The 26,174-nt window shown below is 46.4% G+C and overlaps 1 protein-coding gene across 2 annotated transcripts in view; it reads right to left on the reverse strand.

The window, feature by feature from the left end:
• The window catches only part of LOC119395603 (vacuolar fusion protein MON1 homolog A), a 332,663-nt gene that overhangs the window by 283,578 nt on the left and 22,911 nt on the right, over positions 1–26,174 (reverse strand). The window contains exons 2-3 of one of the 2 annotated variants that reach the window (XM_037662580.1): positions 18,913–19,176; positions 4,596–4,727 (exon numbers count right to left, since the gene is read on the reverse strand). In XM_037662580.1, coding sequence (XP_037518508.1) covers positions 4,596–4,727; positions 18,913–19,176 — 396 coding nt within the window. The remainder of the gene's footprint in view (positions 1–4,595; positions 4,728–18,912; positions 19,177–26,174) is intronic. The other variant, XM_049416693.1, reaches the window with a different exon arrangement.

A 26,174-nucleotide genomic window follows, 5' to 3' on the forward strand; every position in this document is an offset into this window, starting at 1 on the left:
TAGGCATAAAGATCAGGCAACACGTGAAATAGTGGAGGCATTTCATATTAGAAAAAGGGGCCCTGACTGTGTTAGTCAACCTTCCATCACGTTACACGATAAGGAGTTTGACTTTCTTGATAAGTGAAGATTGTTAATATCACTATGCTGTGTTCATTGTTTCTGGTCCTGAAGGCAGTTAGGCCTCTTGTTCGACTACGCATGTGCAATTCGTTCTCTTGTGCTTTTAAATGTTATTCTGTTCAATAAAAATTTCAGTTGTGAGTTAAGCGCTGTCCTGTCAAGTTCTTATATCTTCGGTCCTCGTTTTATGTGCGCTTATAAGCTTTGTGCTTCAAAAGGAAACGTGGTTCTAATGGCACAGAGCAGGACGCTGGAACCTCTATTTGAGGTCACTAAATACAGTCGCTGGAAGACAGCCCTTCGAATCACGGCTTGGGTGAGGAGGTTCCTTCACAAATGCCGAGCAAGTAATATTACGAGAAGAGAAGGTCCTCTGTCGGCTCAGGAGATTGTAGAAATCGAAGACACGTGGATCAGAACTTTGCAAGCACAAAGCTTTGGAAAGGAGATTGTGGCCCTAACCTCTAACAAAGCTCTCGACAAATCGTCGGCCATACGAGACCTTCACCCTTTCGTGGATAACAAGGGCATCATCAGGATCAAGGCTCGCCTAGACAACGTAGAGGCTTCGGAAAATGTGAAATGCCTCGTGCTGTTACCCGCAGATCATCGTTGCACGCACCTCATTGTAGACAGCGAACATCGACGTCTTCTGCACAGTGGTGTCGGTGTCGCACTCACCGAGCTGCGTGAGAAGTTTTGGATAGTGCGCGGCCGTCTATGTGTTAAAGGTGATTGGCCAGTGCGACGTTTCAACTGAAAGCCGCTTCAGCTCCTACAGCCCCGCTACTTATCGACCGAGTCTCGAAGTCTCACCCATTTGAAGTCACGGGCGTAGACTTCACTGGCCCATGTTTTGTAAAGGAAAGCAGCTCTGTGAAAACATTCATTGTGGTGTTTACCTGTGCTGTAGTGAGAGCAGTTCACTTAGAACTTGCGAGTGATATGACAGTGAATTCTTTTTTTATTGGCCTTTTGTCGTTTTATTTCACGTCGTGGCTTGCCAAGTGTAATTTATTCTGACAATGCGTTAACGTTTAAGGCAGCCAGTCGTGAAATGAAGCTGTCATATGGATTTCTACGTGATGTACAGGTACAGAACTTTTGTGGATCCAGTAATATCACGTGGAAGTTCATTGCTGAGCGCGCTTCATGGTGGGGAGGTTTTTGGGAACGAATGATTCGAATAGTTAAAACTTGCCTCAGGAAAACTATAGGAAAAGGATGCTTCAGCTTCGCGCAGCTTCACATGTTACTAAAGGAGGTCGAGGCAGTGATAAATTCTAGGCCACTGACATATATTTCTCACGATACTGCCGAAGCAGAAGTACCGACTCCTTCACACTTTTTGTCAGGTAGACATCTCACGGCCCTTCCACAAGCACAAATCAGCGAGAACTCGGGAGGCCGCACAGAGACGCTGCGCGCATGGAGACGTAGACAACAAAAACTAAATTAATTTTGGCAACGCTGGTACAAGCAATTCCTACTGACGCTAAGAAGCGTGCACAGCAGGTCACAGAAGCTCAGAAACAGTTTAGTGTGTGTGGTGATGTTGTCATTATTGGAGATAACAAAGTGCCTATCACGTTTTGGAAATTAGCTAGAGTTGTTGAAATCTTAAAGGGGAACGATGGGCACGTGAGAGCATGTAAAGTCAGACTCGCAGACCGCACGAGACAGGTTCAACTTCTTTGCCCTCTGGAACTGTGCAAGTGACATTGTTGGCCGCGGAGGATGTTGGAAATCATGCTCACGCGGCGCCTGGATGAAGAGGAGAAAGAGGTGATGCACGCGACTAGAACAATGGTGACGGTGGCTTGTGACCGATCTGTTATCACCATGTTGGGACGGCTTAGCGCACTGCGTCAATAAACCTGACAGAAGTGTCTCTTCCCAGTCGCCTTGCGAAGTTTTAAATATCAGTCCGTCCATACGACGTGTATTTCTTAATAATACAGTCGGAGCCGTTTATAACGAACTCGAAAGTGCCACAAAAACTGGTCGTTATACCAGCAGTCCGTTGTAAATGGACTCGCCCTCAAAAACATGCACTTAGCAACCAAGCCACTTTTTTTTTTCTGCACATTTTTATTGAAAAGTGCTAACAACCCCTCCGGTGAGAAGTTAGGCCTTTTCGCATGGTGAAGCGACGCCCGCTGCATGCACGAGTGAATGAAACCGCCTTTGCAGTGAACCGACACTGTTTCACTGAACCGCGATACCACCATGTGGAGCCGATAATCCCTGGCCAGTTGCGTGCAGCGCATCACCTACTCGGCTCACACCATCCTTGCCGGGCTGCTTGCTGTACTAAGCGCATTTGTGTGCTTTTTGTGTCCGCTTCGCTTCGGACCGTGCATGTATGCGGCGAGTAGCCTGTTTGTCGAGTGTGGCGAAGACAAGCATTTCGCAAGCAATGCGCACTCTATGTCTCCGCAATGCTCTGACGGTCCTGCACAACAGGTGCGCCGCGCCTGGGTGGTCGCTGAATAAAACACACAGTATACGCTCGCTGTAAGTGCATCAATGTTTCTCGGTGCCCGTGCCGCACACCACCAGCGTGCTAATTTCGTTTCTACGAAGCGGCGCGCAATTTATCTCGCATGGCGCGGCGGCGGCGAACTTGCGAACGGCAGCATCATGGGCTTGTACTGCTTGTTCCGCCATCAATCCAAACAGTGTACGCCACACGTGCAGCCGAGCCGATAGCTGCAGATGACTGTGATAAGGTTGTCGGCAATAAGTCATAATAGCATGTTCACCACCGACCGCCACATCGCCGCCGCTCTATTCTGATTTTTATCCGTGAAGCAATCGAGGCATCATTGATCAGCCGGTCTCTGCCGTAACCAAAAAAGACTAAAGACATTTTGCAGCACATTGTGACGTCGATGCAGTGAACTTTTAAGTGCCGAAAAGTTATCGCGGTCATTAGTTATTGTATTTTATGGTTTCTTGCGTTCCAAGGCATAGGTCCATCGTACGCAGTCGCAGCTGCAGAGAACGGCACCAGAAAAAGTTGCAGTGCAAAAGCTGACCACAAGGCATCATGCTGCCTCCTATTTCTTTCCTTTTTTTCTTTTTTTTTTATTCGTCTCTGCCATTCTGCCACTGAAGAAATGCCAGGAAACTGAGTGACCTCGCTCGCAGCATCCAAAATGAGCGTGCAGTGCTCACCGATCTAGGGTATCTTCGTCGCAAGTAAACTGGAACGGGGCACGCGCGAGCGCGCGCCTCTCAAGGTTTAGAAGGCCTGCTTTAACTTTTTTCGCTTCGTATACAGCATATTCGTACCACAACCGTGTCTGAAGTGTTCGTTGCAAAAGTAGGAGGCTTTGAAGAATGTTTAAAGAATGTGGACGCAATTTCAATGGGTAGCACAGGAAAATCGTAAGTGCACTGAAATATGGTCGTTATAACCAATAGATCGTTATATCAGGGACCGTTATAAGTGGGTTCGACTATACGTACAGAAACAGCATTGCGGCAAAGGTTGAATTTTAAAAACAACAAGAGCTGAATGAGCCTTCACATCACTGAACAAAACAAAGCAGCTACTTACCACGAGCTCCACTTCATAGCTGGGCTTTGTGACGCTGGTCTGCGGGACGCACCTGGCACGTATACGTACTGGGTTGTCCCAAATTCCATTAACGTCGTGCACATGCCCTTTTGTAGAGGCCCACACCTTTCCTGCAGCTGTCACCGCAGAAGTAGCTGTCAGGCACTCGAATGAAAGGGAAATTGCAGCTGTGTACTTCAGCCGTGCCCTTGCAGCAAAGCTATGGAAAGCGCTGTCGGCTGCTCGGCTTCCCGTACGTACTGTCGCCGGCGCCCGCTAGGTGGCTATCAGTGGCGCCTCTATAGGTGGTGCACTAGGCGTATAGCGTCATTGCGGACGACTGCATTCAGGATGATGAAGATGTGGTCGTTTATGGACAGCTGACTGATGAGCATATCGTAAGCAGCGTGCATGAAACCGATGACACTAAGGAACAGGACACAAGCCACTGGTGTAAGATGACGAACCCGCAGGATGTGTTGGATGCTTTTACCATGATTTGGGCATACTCAGTGTGCACGACGATAATGTCTCAATGGAGTACTCGCTCCACTGCAAAGATCTATCTGTTTACTACATGGAGAGGGTCGGCAAGTAAACTAACTCAAATCTGCCATTAAAGTTTCATTTTGCTGACCATTTCCATATTTGTACTGCATTAGTTCACGATAATGAAATTCTCTCAATAGTCAAACCCGTCAATTTTGTTATTGTGGAGTTCAACTGTATGCATAATTGGAATGTCTGCGTGTAATGGAACTTGCGTTCACTGAATGCAGAGGATTTTTATTTCTGCATTGTTTTGAGTGCAATTGCACAAAGGCAAATCTTTTCAACCTCTGTTTGCTGAGCTTACAAAAGGGCTTTTCAGGGGCTGCATTGCATATAATAAGCAGTTTGAACCCACCTGGGCATGCACATAGACAAGCTGCCCCTGCAACTGCTGGAGAGAGAGAGGCAGGCTGGTGGCCGCCACCAGGATTAGCGGCAGCCGCAACAGGAATGCCAGCCGCAGGCGTCCTGCCCGCACGTACCGCACCTTGGGTACATAACGGAGGAAGTTATAAAACAACAGGTCTGACAAAAATTTGGAGGCACAAAGGAAGAGGACAAGAAAAGACGGGACTGGTGCCAACTAACAACTGTTGTTAGTTGGCACCAGTCCTGTCTTTTCTTGACCTGTTCCCGTGTGCCTCCAAATTTTTGTCAGACCATGCACCAACTAGCCCAATAGCCCAAGAACGTGTTTTAATCAATAAAACAACAGACTGACTGAATCGGTTTAACATGGCATAGCAACACTTAAGTTGCAAAAGATGCTGTAGCCAATGAGCTAACAACTCCTTGTTCTCAAATGCAGAAGAGTGGTAAGTTGGGCAAGTTCATAATGATTCATTATGTAACTGCGCAAAAAACGAACGGTGACACAAGAGGAGAGGAAAGCACAAGCAGGTGCAGACTATCAACTGAAGCTTTATTGCAAGAACAAGGCAATATAAAGGACAGGATAAAAAGCAAGAAAGAGCAGAGGGGAGGAGAAAAAGCCAAGAGGGACCTACATCAACAAAAACCCAGGGCACATCAACCATAACACGCCCATCATACAAGACCAAGATAACGTAACTCTTTTTCATGTAAACCAACAGAGGGAACACTGACGCAAGACTGAGATTGCTTATAATGTGCGCGACCTCAACAAGTTCATGCGCTCTTTGATTTTTGTGGCGGAACAACACAAAAGTGTCATTGAAGAGGGTGAACAGCCACATTTCTTACAATGCGCTGCTAAATAAAGGCCAGAGTGGCCTTTCAGAGAATTATAATGTTCCCTAAGTCTAACATTTAGACATCGTCCCGTTTGGCCCACGTATACACGATTGCAAGACAGGGGTATGGAGTAGACAATACTGGTGATACAGGGTACATAGTTATGAACATGACTAACATTGCACTTATCCTGCTGCACAATTTGTCGATTCGCCACACGTCGGTCTACCTTGGCACATAAAGTGGATAGCTTGTTCCTGGCAGAAATTACCACGTGCACGTCATATCGTGATGCGACCTTTTTTAGGCGGTGGGTAAAACCATGCACATATGGAAGAACAACAAATTTTTTGCGCTGCGCCTTCTCTGCCAAGTTGCAACCATCAACGGGACCTTTTTTTGATCTTCTTGATCAACTTTTCGCAAACCTTTACCAATACATCCCGTGGGAAGCCAGCTTGACTGTTTTAGCACCTGCCCAGAAAAACTGGTTTCAACTAAATGAGTGCAGAATTTCTTCAGCACAGAACTGAAGCAAGAGAGTGCAATGGCATTTTTTACCAGTTTCGTATGGCCCGATTTGTAAAGTTCTTGGCACATCAGACATGGCACGTGCCCAACCGAGCTTCAAGCTTTGTATGGGTGGATGCAGCGGTTCCCAGGCCCCTCAAGGCGGCTTTGCCGCATCTTGCGCTTAGAATGGTGGCGTCAGGTCTGGTACTACAAGGATTGCCTGAGCGTATGTTGTAGTGTGAGGAGTGGTACGTCGACTCGCCAGTGCTACAGGAATCAACTCCACCGACATTGGTGTGTCACTGCCGACCAAGCCACTGAGGCGCTGTGAAATATAGTCCGCCCGACGTCGCCTCCTCGTGAAAGGACTACTGCTACAAATGGGCATGCTGTCACGTTGGGGGAAGTGAGTCTTCCGGACCGACATAGACAGGTTCTTGAGTTAGGCCCCAAGTTTGCTTTTGAGCCTCGTCTGTCGAATGACAAAAAGGTCAGTCTGATGCACGATATTTCCCGTCATGTGCCTGAGTATGAAAAACAGCACTGTATTGGAGCCTGCGTGGATGCTATAGGTAGGACGCCAGGTCGGCCAGCGTCAACATTGAACTGGAAAGGAATGGTAGATTTTTTGGCTAACAATGAACTTAGATTACTTGTTTCTGACAAGAAGGGACAGTTCGTTGTTCTACCGGAAGGCATGTATTTGCGAAAAGGCATTACAAGCTGTGCGAAAGAATTTCCGGACTACGTCAAGCCAACGGAAAGGAAAAAACAAGCTGTTGCCTTGTTGCTAGATATGAACTTGCAGAAACTTGCACGGTCTGTAAAAAAGGCGAACAAATTGCAGCTTGAAGTATTTTACACAGCAGAAAGGCACAAGATTGGTATACCTTTTCGTGCAATAATCCTGGAACGCGACACGTGGCAGCATTGTGTGTCTGGTTTTTTGCAGACTTGCCTATCCTCTCTCCATATAGATGATCCATACATTACCTCAAACTCGGAAATGATTGTGCAGTTCCTGCGTGATGACAACCCTGTTAATTGTGACGCCGTAAGCATTGATGTCGAGGACCTTTTTTATTCTCTCCCCCATAATCACCTTTTGACCGCAGTAAAGGAATGTATTACATGTCATAACGATGAACTTGCCTTCATTGGTTTAAGTGGTATGTCAGTTGAATCTTTCACAGAACTTTTGTTTTTTTACCGGGGGTCTTTATTTATTTCCTTCAAAGGTGAGATGTACCTGCAAAAGGAAGGTGTCTGTATTGGGTCTAGGGTGGCACTGGTTCTAAGTGATATTTTTCTAAGTAGAGTCGATCGGGCGCTCCAACCGGTTTTACAAACATCCGCAATCAGGGTCTTTCGTTTTGTAGATGACTATATTGTTTTTTTTTCGTAACGGAACTCAAGACATGTCGGCAGGTATTCTTCAGAGTTTTGAGCAGTTTGGTCTTGGCCTAAAGTTTACTTCTGAATGCTTAAAGGACCATTGCATCCAATTTTTGGATCTACAGCTGCAGTTCTCAAGCACGCATGTCTCTTGGTTCTACGCCCCTAGGTCTGTCAAACCTGTCTTGAACTACAAATCGGGCCATACGAAACCGGTAAAAAATGCCACTGCACTATCTTGCTTCAGTTCTGCACTGAAGAAATCCTGAACTCATTTAGTCGAAACCAGTTTTTCTGGGCAGGTGCAAAAACTGAGTCAAGCTGGCTTCCCACGGGATGTATTGGTAAAGGTTTGCGAGAAGTTGATCAAGAAGATCAAAAAAGGTCCCGTTGATGGTTGCAACTTGGCAGAGAAGGCGCAGCGCAAGAAATTTGTTCTTCCATATGTGCATGGTTTTAACCACCGCCTAAAAAAGGTCGCATCACGATATGATGTGCAAGTGGTAATTTCTGCCAGGAACAAGCTATCCACTTTATGTGCCAAGGTAGACCGACGTGTGGCGAATCGACAAATTGTGCAGCAGGATAAGTGCAATGTTAGTCATGTTCATACCTATGTATCCTGTATCACCAGTGTTGTCTACTCCATACCCGTCTTGCAATCGTGTATACGTGGGCCAAACGGGACGATGTCTAAATGTTAGACTTAGGGAACATTATAATTCTCTGAAAGGCCACTCTGACCTTCATTTAGCAGCGCATTATTAGAAATGTAGCTGCTCACTGCTCTTCAGTGACACTTCTGTGTTGTTCCGCCACAAAAATCAAAGAGCGCGTGAACTTGTTGAGGCCGCACACATTCATAAGCAATCCGAGTCTTGCATCACGTGTTCCCTCTGTTGCTTTACCTGAAAAAGAGTTACGTTATCTTGGTCTTGTATGATGGGTGTGTTATGGTTGTTGTGCCCTGGGTTTTTGTTGATGTAGGTCCCTCTTGGCTTTTTCTCCTCCCCTTTGCTCTTTCTTGCTTTTTATCCTGTCCTTTATATTGCCTTGTTCTTGCAATAAAGCTTCAGTTGATAGTCTACACCTGTTTGTGCTTTCCTCTCCTCTTGTGTCACCGTCCGTTTTTTGCACAGTTACATAATGGCTCAAATGCAGACCTTGACACGTGAGAATTTTTACATCCCACCCTCATGAAAGTGTGACCAGGGTCACCATAAAGTGCACCTATGATCTCACACTCATCATATCCAGGGCGGGGTCCCCGCAACACTATTTCAGCATGGTGAGAAAACGTTTCCGAGTGGTAGTCGAGGCTCCTAAGAACACACAAGCCAAACATTATAGCACAGCACGTGGCCTGAATTCTACAATTAATTCTTAAAGTCAGCTAGAAATCGTTCCCTCTTCTTTCTGCAAATGATGCCATATACCCAAATGACCGCGCCACATACAGTTAAACCTGCCAATAACAAACCTCCATACAACGAATTCCTCAATATTACCAAGTTTTTTCTATTAGCGGCTGTTACTTCATAGAAGCACTTGCATTTGCGACCTCTATGTAACAAAGTAGCAGCGGGAGAATCTTCGCTGCCGACAACCTAGAGATTTTGCCCCGAATTTAGTCATTTTGGCACGAGCGGGAGCCGCCTGCATTTCCTGCGATTGCCCCGCCGATGACGGAGCATGAAGCGGCGGCGGCGCACATGGCGCGCTTGAAGCCCCAGCGACTGCAAGTGCTCATTTGTCCGTGCTGGTGTGCGCAAGGCGAGCAGGCGGGCCTGCATCCCTCGGCCGGCATTCTTGCCGCCGTGGGTGAATGCGCGTGCGTGCCCTTCACCCCCCTCTTTCTTCAAACCTCATCCAGCTACTCGTGGGTGCCACGACGCCAACCGCGCCAGCTTTGTTTAAAACAAAATAAAAAATATGGTTTTTGCGCATGGCAGCGCCACTCTACAATTGTTGCATAAGTCTGAACTGCACTTCGTTAACGTGACACCAGGTGACGCCACTAAAAAGAATCCTTGCTCCGCGTGGCTCCGCATCGTTATGCTACGCTCCATGGCATCTATGTCGTTCACTCTTTGTTTTCGACGCCCCGTGCATGCGTGGTTTCACTGCGCGCGCATAAAGCAGCCCATGACGACGTGCAGCTTTGCAATTTTTTTTTATGCAGACAATTGTGTCATCACTACCGAGGAAATGTCAGATTAGGTGCTGGTGGAAACTCTCTGACACCACGATGACGATGGGTCTTCGGATTTTTTTTTATGCAGACAACTGTGTCATCACTACCGAGGAAATGTCAGATTAGGTGCTGGTGGAAACTCTCTGACACCACGATGACGATGGGACTTCGGATGTCGACCCGCGATGCTGTCTTGTGCCGCATCGCGGGTTTGCTAGACTGTGGCCTCCACGATTAGCTCTGGCAACACGTCGACGCATTGCCGGAGCCAATCTCAGAGGCCACAGCTAGACGATGACGGAGCAGAGTTATATTGATGTCCTACGAACGTTCAGTTCTGCAAAATAATGCAGTTTTCTGCCGCTAAATAAACGTTTTGGCTGAGCTCTGCTTTCAGTTCCCCTCGTTTATTTATGCTTTTCGTTTCCAAATTTTCGTGCTGAAACTGCATATAACGAAAACCTGTCTGTAACGAATTTTTTCGTGAATTTGCATTATATCCAGGTTTAACTGTATTCAAATTCACGACCATTGGCTGATTTGAGCATGTGCCGGCACACGTGATCACACTGAAGGTAAGCCGCGCGTTCGAAGAAAAAAAATAAAAAGTGCTCAAGGTCATGACGCACGTGCGTCGTGGCCTTAACTTCTTTGATAATAATAATATCTGGGGTTTTATATCCCAAAACCGCAATATCATTGTGAGAGACGCCGTAGTAGAGGTCTCCAGAAATTTCGACCATCTGGTGTTCTTTAACGTGCACTGACATGGGCCTCTAGCATTCTGCCTCCATCAAAATGCAACCACGGTGGCCAGGATCAAACCCACGACTTTAGGATCAGCAGCCGAGCACAATAACCACTGCTCCACCGCGGCAGACGAAGCAACTTCTTCCCCCTTTGTCATCCCTCCCTGCCTAGCTTCCAGCACGCTTGTCAAGATGAGCGAAAAGAGAAAGCAATCACAGTGTGTGACAAATTTCGGTGACTCCGCTCATACTTGACGGATTCTAAACATTTTAACGCCGGTCAATTCGTGAGGCAATATACTCCTTTAAAAGAGTACTGACATCAAATTTCCGCGTTTCAAAACTTTTGCATCCACGAGTAGTTATTGACCCCCTTAGTAGTGATTCGCGACCCAAAATGCAACTGAGGGATGAATAACTATCTGTTTTATTGATTTATATAACCAGTATCTAGCCCAATTCAAAACGGCCAGCAAGCCCACCATTTTTTAGCGCTGGAAGCGCTTCCTCGCTGTCACCTCCACAACGCCGCGCCCCAGCTGACCACTTGTCCACAGAAAGGAGTGACGTGAAGCGCAGCCGCCCAGCTAACATTTCATCTGCTAGGCGCAAACGTTCAGTCATGCCTTGTCACCAGCATCGCCATCAATGCCGTCAAAAGTGTCGACTAGTTGAAGACGACATTCTACAACTTCGAATCACCGCGATACGCAACATCGCGAATGCTTTTCGCTTCAACCCTTTGCAAAACAGCGATTCAAAAATGGACGCCGTTCCAAGCAGCAACGAGGAGGTGCCCCGGGACGCACGCTTGGGCCACCCTAGCAAAAATGCCAATAGGATTTCCTATTGGTCCAATAGGAAATCACTATTGGTTCTATAGGACATCTATTGGAGCTGTATTGGTTGTATAAGACTTCTATGGGTACCAATAGACACCAACAGCCACCACCTATTGGTGTCTTATTAGACCAATAGAAGTTGTATTGGTCAAATAGGGGCTGCCTTTTGGTGTCTTATTGGACCAATAGGAGTTGTATTGGTCAAATCGGTGCTGCCTATCGGTGACTTATTGGGCCAATAGGAGTTGTATTGGTCAAATAAGTACTCCTATTGGTTTCTTAATGTACTAACAGAAGATGTATAAGGCCACAGAGCAGCAAGTTGGGCTAGTTGGTTGATGTTCATTCTTCAAAGGTATACTGCGCTAAAAGGAACAAGGACACAGAAAAGGGGGGGACAACACATGCGCAGTGTTGTCCCCCCCTTTTCTGTGTCCTTGTTCCTTTTAGCGCAGTATACCTTTGAAGAATGTATAAGGCCAACAGGAGTTTTATTGTTCAAACAGCTACCGCCTATTGGTAGCTGTTTATAACATCTTATGACTGATTGAGCGCGTCGGACCCGATCCCGATCAAATTTCTTGATCATGATTGGCTATATTATACGCAAGCTGCAGATGGGATCAATTCACTTTTGATAAGTCTGATCCCGATTGAGCTTAATCGTACACCGTGTGCAGTTAGCAACTCACGCGACTAAAAGAGTTATATAAAAAGGCTGCGTGTCGACCACGGCGGTACGGTGTCTCCGTACATGCCGTGCGGTAAACGGGCACTATAGTAAAACACGCTAAAGAAGAACTTGCGAAGGAATCGACAACACAGACACCACAGAATAATAATAAAGAAACCGCCATGAGATCACAACCGGCATAGAACCAGCCAGGTGACGAAAAAAAAAAAAAGTGAGACGGTGCGCGGCGTGGCGACGCTGCATGTGTGAACATTTTTTTTACACGTTCCTTGGTTAAGCAGGCTAAGCCATGTGCTAAGCTTTAAGATAAGCTTTGGATAATATGTAAAGTTTATAACTATTTATGCTAAGCAATATAAGTAGTGCTGTAAAGATACAGGAGAAAGAATTGTGGATCTGCAAACGCGACCGACCGTGCTAGAGTGACCTAGAATAGGGGGAGTGTCCAAAGCGCCGCGCGAATACATGGGAGGAGCGAGGGCCTTTTGCGGTGAACTCCCGCGCCGCGGCGCTGCCGTGCCGGACCCGTGGGCTTTCCCCGCGGCGGAAGCCGCGTCAAAGCGGCGAGCGTCTGCTACGCGCGTGATATTTTGGCCACTATTAGCTAAAATTGCGGAAATTTGGGCAATATTTAATACTGCGTCACTGCAACATAATACTGCAGCGACTCATCACACAGAGAACGCGTTTGTTATTTTGTATGTTGTGAAACGGGGATTTTGTATATATCCTTTCAGCTGGTTTCTCACCGCATTGGTCCACACTTCCGCGGCTGTTTGATGAACGCATCCTGCACGCACTTCATCGTGAGAAAAGGCGCTTAACTTACTTTCGTGTGGAATGACGAACGTAAACTTGCAGGAGAGAATAAACTGGAGATAACCAGGAGAACGTGGCACATAGTAACTAGCTCATGCATGCTAACGAGTTTGCACCCTTCATATACTACCTTTATTTCGTGCATTCGATTTGTTTTACAAGGCTGCCTCCTGCGCTCTGCTGTTCCAAGCCATTTCATGCGAAGCCGAATGTGTCAGTCGGCGTGGCCGCGGTACCAAAAGTAAAAAATTACACGCGTCTCGTTCAAGTGGTATACACTAAAATTTGCACGGAGGGGCACGAATGTACGTATGCCCAACACGACCGATAGGCCATCGCATCACTAACTTGACATGCTTGCCATTTGTGTAAAGACTAACAATAATAATATGGTGTGTGGCGCGCTAACCCGCTTTCTGTAGCCAGAAATAATTCTGACGATGTGTGGTCTGACGATTTGCTTCCGTCAGGTTATAAAAAAACGTGGTGGTCACCAATATCGATGTCAACATGTTAGCCATACATTTTGAAGAACTCACCGCATAGGTAAAATGTATGCGAAAGAATTACATGAAAAAAAAAAACGTGGTTCCTTATGCATTCGCCTGAAATGACTCGAAAACGAAAGCCATCTTTTTCGTCAGTCGATGCATTGATCCTCCGTCGCCCCTCTTCGAAAGCTTTCTGCACATAACGTGGTTTCGGACTGCCGACAGGATCGAAGGCATTGCAAGCTTTCTGCACCTCACCTGCTTTTACATTGCCTCCGTGATCGGCCCTCGATCACGGAGGCAACAATGCAAAGCGACCATGTCATGCGATGGCGTCATCATATGACGTCACGTTGAATGACGTCATAGTGGCGTCACATGTTCTCTCGACCTCATTGCGTGATGATTTTGCGCATCACTAGTGTTGGCTACGTGGGACGCCGACGGTCAATTTTCGTGTGTGATGAGGCATCTAAGGCTTTAGCCTTAAAAAAAGACAAACCAAAGAAAATGAAACGATAACAGTGCAAGATCGTGCATGCCTCACTTCATGTTACGAGCGATCGCCCGAAAACAAACGTGATTCTCAGTTCAGAGCAGCTGATTGCACGCGTCTGCGGGACAAAAGAAGCTTGCTTTACCCGTCTGGTCATCTCTTTATTTATTCAAGAGATGAGCAGACTCGCTAGTTAAGTACTCCGGAGCTTCAGCACGAAATTGTGGTGGACGCTATATTGAGGTCATCAGGAAAAAGCAGGAAATCGTGGTCGGGTGCCCTGTTGGCGCGCATTCAACTGCCGCGGAAAGAATTGTATATTATGTAACCACTCGTCCACATCTTTTTGTAAAGTCTCTGAACTGGGCGAACGCTAACCTCCGAGAACCGTGAAAACATCTAAAGTTGAGAATAAGTTGTTTGAAACTGTTTTCAATTCGTATGGTGAAGGCTTGAAGCTATATATATATATATATATATATATATATATATATATATATATATATATATATATATATATATATATATATATATATATATATGCGAGTGTTGCATTTTTTCAGGCTAGGTACATAGGATCTCAGCATTTGAACTATTTTCTGAAGTGGTTGAGATATTACGTGCACTTCTATTTGTGAATTTCTTACCGTATTTTCGGTTCAGGCAGCTTCTACAGCAAGAATGGGGGAATCGGCGCATTTGTAACTTTGTTTCATGATATCTGGATATTTGTAAAGCATTTCCTATATTACGCCTTTTATGCAAAAACTTGTGGAATAAGGTTAGTTTACCTGGCATTGCTTTTCTTTCAAATGTTTGCGCACGGTGAGCCTTGTTGTACGCTACCTCAGAGGCAAAAATAAGCGAACAGCATTGCGGTCGTATAGCCGTCTCTACTCTCTTTTTTATTGCGATAGCAATTATATGGACAGTCTCGGCTGGATTTTGCCGTCGCCGTCGCCGTCGCCGCCGTCATGCACCGTATATGTATTAGTATGTATATATATATAAAGGCCCCAAAGAAAAATAACTCAGAAAAGTGCTTCCGAAGCGCGGAATCGAACCAGGGACCTGTTGCTCCGCAGCGAGCGGCGCTATCCACTACGCCACGAAACGCAGATTCTCCACGTAGCTAACGGCGAGCGTTATATACACACCATTTAGCGCTGGACGGACTCAGAGACAGCAGGCGATAATAAGCGTTTCTTCATTACCAGCGAGGTGGCGCTAGGAGCCCGACGGGCGCATTTAAAAGTCGTCGGCGAGCTCGCTCGCTTCTTCTTATATTTGCGCATGGGAGAAGCTTGCCCTTCCGCTGTCTGCTCGCACGGTTTTCTCGTGGCGAGGGGTAGAGGAATGTTTCACGCTTTCACCGTGATGTCCGCGCTCATGTTACGGCGCGTACGAATGTCACTCGAGCTCAGGACGCCGCCAAACGAACAAACAGAAGATGAGCGCGAACTATCAAGTGTCACAGCTCGACACTTGAAGCACGCTAGTTTCCTTCGCTGCTTCGGCCGCCTTTGCAACAGAAGCGCTGTTCAAACTGAGAGTATCCATTGGCGAGCCTCACTTCGTATAGCATTAGTTCCTTGCTATCGCATTCATTGCTTCGCCCTTGCGGCGAAACTGTGACTTTTTTCTTTTTCTGTTTCCCTTGCGTCTTCCCGGTGTGCTCCGTTCATAATGAAGAGCTAGTGGAGGCTAATGAATTGTCGATTAAAGCGGCGTGCATATAGCTGGCAAACCAGTGGCGACCATGAGTAAAAAGCTCGTAGTGTGAAGCGGGCACTGCGCGCAAGTATTTCAGCTGACTGCGCGTGCAATTTACTTTTTTTTATTACCCTTAATTCGTGCATGCGTGATGCTATTGCCCGATTACTCGTGCGAATAAGGTTTTTTTTTTTCGGTCTTTGCTTGTACGTGTCCGTTTTGCGCGTTTTTACACACTCACCAACGTTCTCGAACTTTGTGACCGGAACTAGACCACGCTGATGCCGCTTGACACATGATTTTTTGCATTCTGTTGTTGCCCCAGCACTAACACAACGCTTAAAGATGGATAAGCTCCATTCCGCACCGCATTATAAAAGTTAAGTAGACTTCAAGTGCCCTGTGTGGAACCGCGGCGCAAAAAACTAGAGCGCGTAGCAGACGCCCCTGGCTTTCCGCGCGCTTCCCGAGCGCGAAAAGCCCACGGGTCCGGCGCAGCAGCGGCGCGGCGCGGGAGTTCACGGCAAAAGGCCCACGCGGGAGCCGGCGCTTTGGACACTCCCCCTATTCTAGGTCACTCTAACCGTGCTTGGCGCGCCATCCGCGCTCGGCCGATACGAAGACAAGCCCAGCCTGCGGCCAAGCTAAGCCAAAACGTTGTGTCTGTCGCCATAGCGCGCGCTTTGTGTGATCTCGATGCTTCACGTAAGCCTGCTTACACTATGTTTGCTTTAGTGTGCTTCCGCGACGATAACGTGAAGACTGTGTTCAGCGTGCACCAGATGGAGACGTTCTGAGCCATAAATGTCTTGGTTTTCGACCGATTTCGACTCTACAAAGTGGCACCAAGAATAATGGCAAGACGAGCAACAAGGCCCATGTGCTCCGATTGTTTGGTGAGTTGAGTGGGCATGGTAGTTACTCCCATTTAGTATTTATTTGATATCGCCTTTTTTTTGTATTCAAACTTGGGACGAAGCTGAAAGGTCGGGATAACAAGTCCCTCGTCCTTTGTCTCCGGTATTTGATGACAGCGAGACCAGCAACGCCTCGATTGCAAGTCCACACGCTCTCATAAGTTGAATGATTGAGCGCATATATTATTGCAGTTTGTTTTTGTGTTTGTCAGTATGCACAAAAAAACGTAGCATGGATTAGAGGCAAAGGACAGGCGCCCTGCTCGTGAGTGTAGTTGGAGTCTCGCAAGCCCTTTGTAAGTATTTACAACGTGCGCGTTAAGCCGAAAACGCGTTTATCGCCTCATAGTAAAACGCTCTAGTCGATACTGTTTGTGTGTTGTAGTGCGCGCCAATCGGCTTATCATACTTGTTCGACATAATGTCACAAGAACCACAGAAGGCCACATGATAATTCATTATACAAAATGTGCATAGCATATGTACTGCACTGGTGCGATTTTTTATTTCATATTTTTTTATTTTTACATACTGCAGCCCAATTAGGGCTATCGCAGGAGTGGGTTTATTAATGTTGTTGGCTTAATTGCATAAGCACGTAACATGCAGCACGTGTGTTATATCCAACTCATTGCAGCCTGACTGCTGTGTTGGGCTTGCAACGATATGGAATCTAGGCTGCCTTTACTACTGTCTTACATATTACCGTTGCCTCATCGTGAATCTACCCTAGCTTAATTTATTTCATGCCATCTTTAAGTTGAGATTTAGTGGCATGCTCTAGTATGATAGTCGCACCACCATCGTGAAAAAGAGCACGTCACAGATAGTAAGTGATTATTGAGTTTGCTGTAATTTAAGGAGGAGTTTGCAGTTCATTCTTGGGTACAGCTCAAAAAACACAGGACGCAAGCGTGTAAACGGGATAAGGTGCTGCTTAATTTTTAAAAAAATTGTGCCCCTTTCTTTTCCTTCCTTTTTTGCCGCAAAATTTTGCCGATATACTGTTTTCTTCCACGCAATAAGCCACAGTTGGGTGTGTAATATTTCACTCAGTTTTTTGCTATAGTTCAGCTCCTGCAACATTGTGAACATGTGCAGTGAATTAAGGTCTAGATAATTTCTCACTGTGCCGTCTACTTTCTATACATTGCTTTGAAGGTAAACTTTAATTAAACATGTGTTACTGTTTTCTGATTTCATGGCTCTGTTTATTTACAGAATCTTTCAGGCACTTCCTCGAGTGCGGATGAGGCCCGCAAGATCGCCAACATTATCAAGGGCCAGAAGAAGCACTTGTAGTTTTGATTATGAGAATATATTTGAACATATGTCTCATTCATCCACTGTGATTATCATTGCAGGGGCGCTGCCACAGTGTGGGCCTTCTGCATGATGACAAGACACCCATAAAACACTTGCGCAAGACTAATTCTCATGGGGCTGAGAAGTGGGCAAATACAAAACTAATACAATGCCAGCAGGCAAATACAGAACCAATAGGCCAATATAATTCCAATTGGCTAATAGAGAACCAATACACCAATATAGGTCCAGTAGGCTGATATAGAACCAATAGACCAATAGCCAAATACAGTTCCAATAGACCTATAGAACCAATAGACCAATAGGTGTCAATAACCCAATAGGCTATTGGTTTTTTATTGGGAATTTTTGCTAGGGCATGCTTGTTGGTGTGTCTCAATTAGCTATATCAAGAGAATTTTAGCGTGCACGGCATTCCGGTATACGCAAAGGGGTCTATAGAATATCGGTATAGCGACTGCACACCAGCGGAAAAATATTCTTCTTTGCGCCTCCAGACGGCCCCACCTATCCGGCCTCTCACTGTTACGGCTGCAGTAACCCGGTATTACGTTAGCACAAAAAAGTCTACGGACGAACTAAAATTCACTATTAACGCTACCTGCGTGTTACTTGTTAGCGATTACATTTATATCTATACGCTACTCCACTGTGATAGCTTATGGTGTGTGTTGGCGTGCAATGTACGTGTAATAAAACGACACTGTCATCCCGCTTTTTCCATGCTTCCAACAACACAATTTTAACTGCAGCTCACAACGGTTCCCCGACATGCTGACTGACGAACACACGTCGAATCATGCTCTTTCCTTTCGCCTGCCTTGGTGGTTTGCGTCTTGTAATTTCATGAAATCGCTCAAAGTGGCGCGACAAAGATCAGGCATGAAGAGCGAGTGTTTCCAGGTGTCGGCGCCACGATAAAAACATTCCGATCGTCGACGTCATCACTACTAGCGCATCGTCACTCGGGATGGTATGCCCCACACCGAACACGTCGCAGTAGTGTCGATGTCGCAGGATGTTGAAAGCCCCTTTAAACTGTCGTGCGCTCTTTGCCCTCGAAATAAAATAACTTCCAGGTGACAGACGCCATTCAAGTTTGGCCAAAAATACTTATGCGTACCGAGCAATCGAATGAAGGACACATCTCGAGCTTGAAATTTTATGTCAGTGCCCCTTTGATGAAGCCACTGGATGGTTACTTGGAAAAGTGTTGCAGGACACATTTAAGGAAATATAGACTGAGCTGCAAGACGCTGTTTGTAGGACTACTGTGGCATATTGTAAGAGGACATTCAAAAATTGAACCTGATCCCCAGAAAGGCCGATGCATGAAACAAGAGCCTGCATGACGCCTGCGAGTGCGGCAAGCTGCTCCTCGCTGCCATGTCGACAGTAGATGGGCTTCCCTGCATCGCTGAGAACAAACACATGCTTCTCTTGCTGCTGCCAGGCATGGTTGTCCCAGTCCTCTGCTAGGGCACCCAACTCGGGAGTGCGCAGGTCGGCAGCAGTCGAAGCTTCGCTCACGTCCACCACTCTGATGGGAGTGTCCGATGACAGAGGACAGCCCTGGACAAAGAAGGGGAGGGAACATGGCTAAAGTATTGCCACATGGGAGGCAAAACTCGGTCAATGCAGCATGTCTAAGAGGCCAATAGTGTGAGAAAAAAATAGAATGGCTGCATGACAGGATCTTGGTTTGAGCTAGGCGGTGAAGATTCAAATTTCAAGAAAGCTTTTCGGCAAAAACTAAAACCCAGACAAGACTCTGTTATTGACACAACACATTTATGAAACACATGCACGGCACTCAAGATATACAAAAATACACAAAAGAAATGCCAATAACTGCGAATTCAAACTAAAGCTAGGCAGAAGCTGCAATGCTAACAAAACCGCCCTAATTAAAGTCCGGCAACTCTAGCCTTAGTGCTGCCATGCTTCTGGCCAAGGTAACTTGGTACAGCTGAATGAGTTTCTCGTCAATGTCCCGGCTCAGTTGCATAACGTCCCAGTCAGTCTTCTTGACGAATGTCGCCGTCCTTGCCGCAGCCGAATAGTCACCTGCCATTGCAGTCATCGCATTACGTTGTCGCTGGCATGGTGGAGGCCTCAGACATTAGGCCTAGCAGCGGTCGGTACGTGATATCCAGTGCTCAGAGCCAACGTCGCCCACCAGGGATTGCCTTCGGCAGCTTGCGCCAGGAACACCCATGCTTGCTGTGTGCAGTTGCTGCATCACCGAGCAGCCTCACTCGAACAGGGTGGAGGTCTGTGGCCATATTTCGGGACACCCGCGTCCCAGGCTACCGAATCGAACGCCTGCCACTCCTGTCGCCAGTGTGTCTGCTGGTGAGAAGACCTTCTCCTGCCAAGCCCACACAGACAATGCCCGCGCATCAGGGGCGGATTATCCAGGGTTCAAAGGGTTCAAATGAACCGGGCCCTCCGGTTGTAGGGGGCCCCCCAAGGGCCAGAAAAAAATGGCCGACTTCGTTGTTTTGTTCGAAAAGTTTAACCCTCCTGCTGAATTCCCCTGATAGAAACAGATTATCTATTTCAATAATCAATATACAAGCTTCTAAGAGGTTGTTCGTTGCATAACGTGCATAATCTTGAAGTCAGTTCACAGTTCTGCAGTCTGTGGTAAAAACCTTTTACTCGCCCAAGACCATGCATCGTGTAGAGGGATGGAGCTGATCCAGCGGATGGACACACAGAGCAGCCTGACGAGGATTTTAGCAGCTACGGTCCAACACGCAATGCGAAGGCGCATAGAGAGTGGTTCCTGTTTGAAATATCGTTTAATGCGCTGAATGAAAATAACCGGTAAGAAGCTGACGCAAAGGTATGCTATGTTATGCTTTCATTATAGTGTAAACAATGCACCATGAAATATTTGTATGTTAAGGAACTTCCTCATTATGCAAGGACTCCGAAGGAGTAATGGTTTGATTCTTCGCTTCTGGCATTGCCGTTCTGTCTTAATTCCTGCTTGGTGGTTATATAGGAAAACTTAAGAGACCATCACTTGGTAAATGTTGTGCACAGGAAATATCTACAACATATATCCACTATCTGGCCGCCAGCAGACCCTCACCGCAATTGCTTGAGCGTCACTTTTGAACTTCTTTTACGCAATGCCCTGTATAGCACATGGAACCACGGGCGTCTCAGGTGAAACCGACCGGATGCGCGCAGCTTGTTCGACATCACATAACACCGCTGCGGCGCTCAACGATCCGCGAGGCAGCACGGCTCTTATGACACATTCTTCGGTTAAAGAAATTTCGTGCGCCTTCACGCTCTGGAGCTCTGTACTCGTCGTTGTCACTGCAGAACAATCGGATACGCTGACCTTAAAGGTAAGGACTTCAAAATTTACATTCGTGCGAGTATTGGAAACTGCAAGCGCATTTCTTATATTTGGGCACTTTAAGATGGCTAACACATACAGTGTGCACGTTTCGTGCGAGAGTTGCAGAGCTTCTATTTTCCTTACTTTGCAAAGATTGAGGCACTACCAACATCTTTGCGAGACCCTTGGGAATATTAAAATAATATTCAGTGGATTAGCATTTGAATACTTTTATTGCGAATATATTATTACGCAATGGCTAAGTGGGTGCGTTTGCTCTTGTGCTGCTTCCGTCATTATCAACTAATTTTATGAATAAGCAGGTACGAGCTTTTCTTACTAATTATTCAGAGCGGCCGATTTCGACAAGCTTCGACATTTTGTGCTTTATTTTTGCCACCTTTGGAGACTGTCGGTCCCCATTCATTGGAATGAGCGAGCATCGCTGTAATATTCACCTGAACCAGAACGCTTGAGAATGCAACCCGTTGCGAAGATATGTGAACCATAATGATATAGAGATTTTATTGTAAAGTCAATTCCGGCTGTATCTTCTTATTCTGTGCACTTCCTTCATATTGTAGACAGATCCAGATAATGTCGAGAGAGTAATCGGTAGAAAGGAAGCAGCAGAAACTCAAACTACGCGATAAACTCTCGTCAGTGAGTTTATCGCCAATATCAGGTTTCTTCGGTAGCGTTTCATTGTCTTGTTAAACTACCGTAATGTTACTCATAAATTTGTTTTGAGAGTATTCTTCATTGTCGCTCTTAGTAAAAATTATTTCTAGAAAAGCAAACTTTGAATAAGTTACTTATAGATCATAAACTTGGCTTGCAGGCTCTGTTACTGTACCATGCCACGGAAAAAGGAGTTCCCTGGCGCTCGAAAGCGACATTTGGCAACGGAGAAAAAAAAACACCTCAGCGACACCTTAGGAAAACTGCCTAAGCTTTCTAGCTATTTTACCAGTGACAATAAGAGCTCGGCCAGTAATCCGTCGGCCAGTGAGACCAGAGAAGGTGACCAGAGAAGGTGAGACCGTGCGCTCAGCGAAACTGTTTGTTCCGCAGCCGGCGCAAGCGAGGCGCTCTCTTCAATGGCTTTAAAGCCAACAGCCCCAACGAGCATGGTCGGGGAACCAACTTCATCGCACACTGCGATGAAGCCCAGTTCTCCATGGACGAGCAGCCCGACTGAGACAGATCAGCCATTGCCTGATGAGCGTCCTTGCATGTCTATGGATCCCGCAGACTGGTTTCCTCTGCGCGTAGCCACTGTCAACTTTTGGGTGGCACAAACCCAGGATGTCTGTGAAAATGCTAGAAACATGCAGGGTGATTACTCTCCCTCGAAGCGGTACTTTCAGCCAAATGACGCGGCACCGAAGGGCTACCACCGCCACTTCAAGCAAGAAATGTTCTAGGCTCACCGCACCAACGGCGAAGCAGTCTTGTGTGAATGGCTGCTGCACAGCCCTACCAAATGATCTGTATATTGCTTTCCCTGTACTCTGATGTCAGCAAGAAAAGGACCAATTTTCGGAACCAGATGGGTTCACTTCATGGAACAAGGCATATGCAAAGTTATAGACACACGAGGAAAATGAGTGTCATAGACAATGCGTGCTTGACCTGTGCAAGCGACGTTCTCTCAGAACGTCGGTCATTCGATCCTTTAAAGAGCGGTGATGCGGTGATGTCGATGTCAGAGGGTTGTTAGCACATTAATGGCAGTCACGTGTGTGTACACTGACATGGCATAAATGTGCCTTCTTCACAGAAATAAAGATCAGTTGTAAGTCAGCGCCTGTCGTCGTCTGTCTCCCTTTTGTGTTCGTCCAAACATTCGCGCTGTTTTCCCTCCTTTGAAGAGCACTACTCGGAACGGGCAACTTACTGGAGAAATGTTCTTCGCCGCGTAGTTGCAGTGGTAATGTTCCTTGCAGAACGAGGGCTCTCTCTCGGAGGATCCAATGATTTACTCGGGTCTCCTCAAAATGGCAAGTTCTTTGCGTGTCTTGAACTGATCGCCAAGTTTGATCCTTTTCTTGCCGCCCATATAAAGAACTTTGGGAACATAGGACATGGAAAAACATCCTACCTCTCCTCTCAACCATTGTGGAAGAGGTTGTAGAAGCCCTCGGAGCTGAAGTCCCAAAAAAAAAAAAAATCACTTGCGCGGTTGCGAGTGCCAAGTACTTCTCTCTTTCAGTTGATTCTACACCTGATTCGAGTCACAAGGATCAACTTAGAGTGGTCGTTCGCAACGTTGCTAACGATGAGCCTGAAGAAAATTTTCTCGGATTTTTGCCCCATAACCAGTCACAAAGGGGAAGATCTCGCGAAGAGAACGCTCGACCTCTTAGAAAATCTTGAAGTTAACTTCCAAGACTGTCGTGGCCAGTCATACGACAATGCGAGCAATATGGCTGGAAAATACTCTGGCAAGGAAGAAACAAACACGGTGCTTGGACTGCACTTCTAAGTGTCGTATGCATTCCTTTTTTTCGTCTAAACTTCTCGCACAGTTCAGTCTTCTTTCAGTATGATCCAACGAACCAGACAAATCTTAATGCTGTCCATGTGTCTTCGTCTTCTGATATAGTTAATTATTACGATGACAATCTCTCCACGTGCTCCGCAAGAAAGAAAACGCCTAGGTGATATTAAACACTCCGGGGAGGCTTAGAATAAATATGGCTTGTGTTCTTTGCAGCTAAATCTAAAAATCGTCAAGTCTCAAGCATGACCAGGTGACAAAGCGGGAAAGAAAGGGGGCGGGGCGAGGGGGGAGGGGCCCCCCTTATTTTTTTTGAACCGGGCCCTCCGCACTGTTAATCCGGCCCTGCCGCGCATCCTTCTCCTGGTCTTTTTTCATGGCTCTGTTCCCGTGCCTCCCACTTCTAGAATCTTCCAAGCGTGCGCTCGTGCCTACTCGAACACTTCATCGTATTTCTGCCGACAAAGAGCTCTTGCTCATGCCATACGCCCCCTTTTTCAAGAGTTCTTTTTCAAAAAGACTGCTTCTTGCCACTGTCTTGCGCTTGCCATAGCTTTGACCAGTAACTTCTGACTTGCTTTTACTTGCCTTGTGTTCACACTTGCCTTCACTCACTGGTCATCACAGCGCACTTTCGGGAACACGTCATCAAACCCTACCCTTAGCAGTTCACAATATCCAAGAGTTTATCATCTGTAACGCACATGACTACACACACAAAAAAAAAGCACTACATATAGTATGCAGCCCTCCTTGTTAAAAAAATGTTCACAAATTCATTACCTACAGAACTCCACTAAAAATAAAGCCATCCGTTGGTCTACTCATAACCTATTCCACTTACACAAAATCTTTTTTCCACTAGAGCAGCGACCAGTTTTATACGACTTAATTAAATCTGTGCCTTTTCACGTTCCGCGTCTCTTCAACTTCTTCCTGCGTCTATTCATGACACGTCGGCTAGAATGCTCACTACAGCTGCTGCCTCTTAATACAGCAGCAGTTACTGCTCCTAATAAACCGACGTCCATTTGGAACAACTTTCCCAGTCCGCGTCCTACATCGATGCCCGTCACTGGTTCCTTGCCCCACTCCATTTTCAGCCAGATAATCAAGACCGTTTTTACGCATTTTCAGCGCATTCTTTTCCTTTAGTCTCGCGCGTCTGCCAATGACAACTCGGGCAACCCACCTTGAGTCCTGATAATTACAACCAGTTTTCTGCGCTTTCGGAGCTGCTTTCATTTCCTTTAACTTTACGCTTGTACCACCATGCGTCTTATACCCCTGTCACACGGGGCAACTTAAGTGCACTTTGAGGGAGTGCACTTCGCCGCTAGTGCCATTCGCACGCTGTCACACGGGAACATTTAGTGACACTCGCTGCAAAGCGCACTCGCTGGCGAGTGCGTTCGCCAAACTCACTTCGCCGAGACGGAGTGTGTAGCCTCGATAGCAGTGGCTCGAAAATAAATAAGTTATTATCTGAAGCTGAGTTCATAGCATTTCTGAACTATAGTTTTCTGTATTAGAAATATTATCATGCATTAAAACATACTATAATACAAAAAACTACTTTGCTATTCTCGTTCTCGGGCAGTTTACAGCCCCGACCGCCAGGGGCATGCCCAGCGCACGCCGTGCAATGGCTGCAGCCGCCGCATTTGTATGTAAATTTTATTTTAAGGGCTGGTTATAGCTGTAACACAGTATTACTTTAGAAACATTGCCTGAAATAACAAATACCTGCTGTGCTACTTAAGTACCCATCGCCATTACAATCATTTCCAAAGTGCACTTCCTTTTCTCGTGTAGCAGCGCGCTGCCAAAGTGCCATTCTGGGGGCGTAAGTGCACTCGCTCAAAATGACACTAAACTTGCTAGTGTGACCGGGGTATTAGGCACGCCATTCATACTAGCACCCTCTGGAATTATCTCACGCGGATGCGTCACACTTTTTCCTTCAATATGCATGCCCATCAGCGAACAGCTACTCTTCTTTTCGCTTCATGTATGAACTGCATTCGCTTCCTTCATGCACTGTTCTACTACATCACGTCCTCATCGCTAACCGTTGCCTTGCCGCAACTGTATGAAACATCTAAGCCCTTTTCCTTGTCCTCATTACTTAAAAGAATGCTATCATTTACACAACGCCTGTGCTCTCTAGTCATTTGCTCAACTGAAGCACAAGCTTGAGAATCAGGCACACTAACTTCACTCGATAAAACCCCTGTGGGCATTCTTACAATCAGTCTAATGCACCCTGTGGCTTGTGCCAATCGCAGTTTGCACTCTAATGCCTGCTTTTCTCTAGCATGCGCTTCTTGCGCTTCGGCACATTTTGCCTCGAGTTGAGCACGTTTAACCTCGAGTTTGGCAATGTGTTCCTTTCCCGCACTGTGTCACTCTTTCCGAATGTGCACTCTCTCTTCAATGAACCAGTTTCTTTCACAACGGGAAAATGCTTTTCACGCATATTCCGAGACACGTGACCACTGTGTGCATGCGCAACCATACTGCTCAAATATCTGTAGTCAAGAGTTCAACGAAAGTTTGTCTGGTCAGGCATTGGATAAGATGATTCACAGTCACTGACCAAGTCGGAAGAGATGATCTGACGTTTCAGAACCGCATACGGGTTCCTTGTTCTCGAACAAGGAACCCAATCTGAACTATCTGTGCATGGTAATCAAAGAAACTGTA

Source organism: Rhipicephalus sanguineus, chromosome 6 (assembly GCF_013339695.2).
Source record: "Rhipicephalus sanguineus isolate Rsan-2018 chromosome 6, BIME_Rsan_1.4, whole genome shotgun sequence".
NCBI classification, from domain to species: domain Eukaryota; kingdom Metazoa; phylum Arthropoda; class Arachnida; order Ixodida; family Ixodidae; genus Rhipicephalus; species Rhipicephalus sanguineus.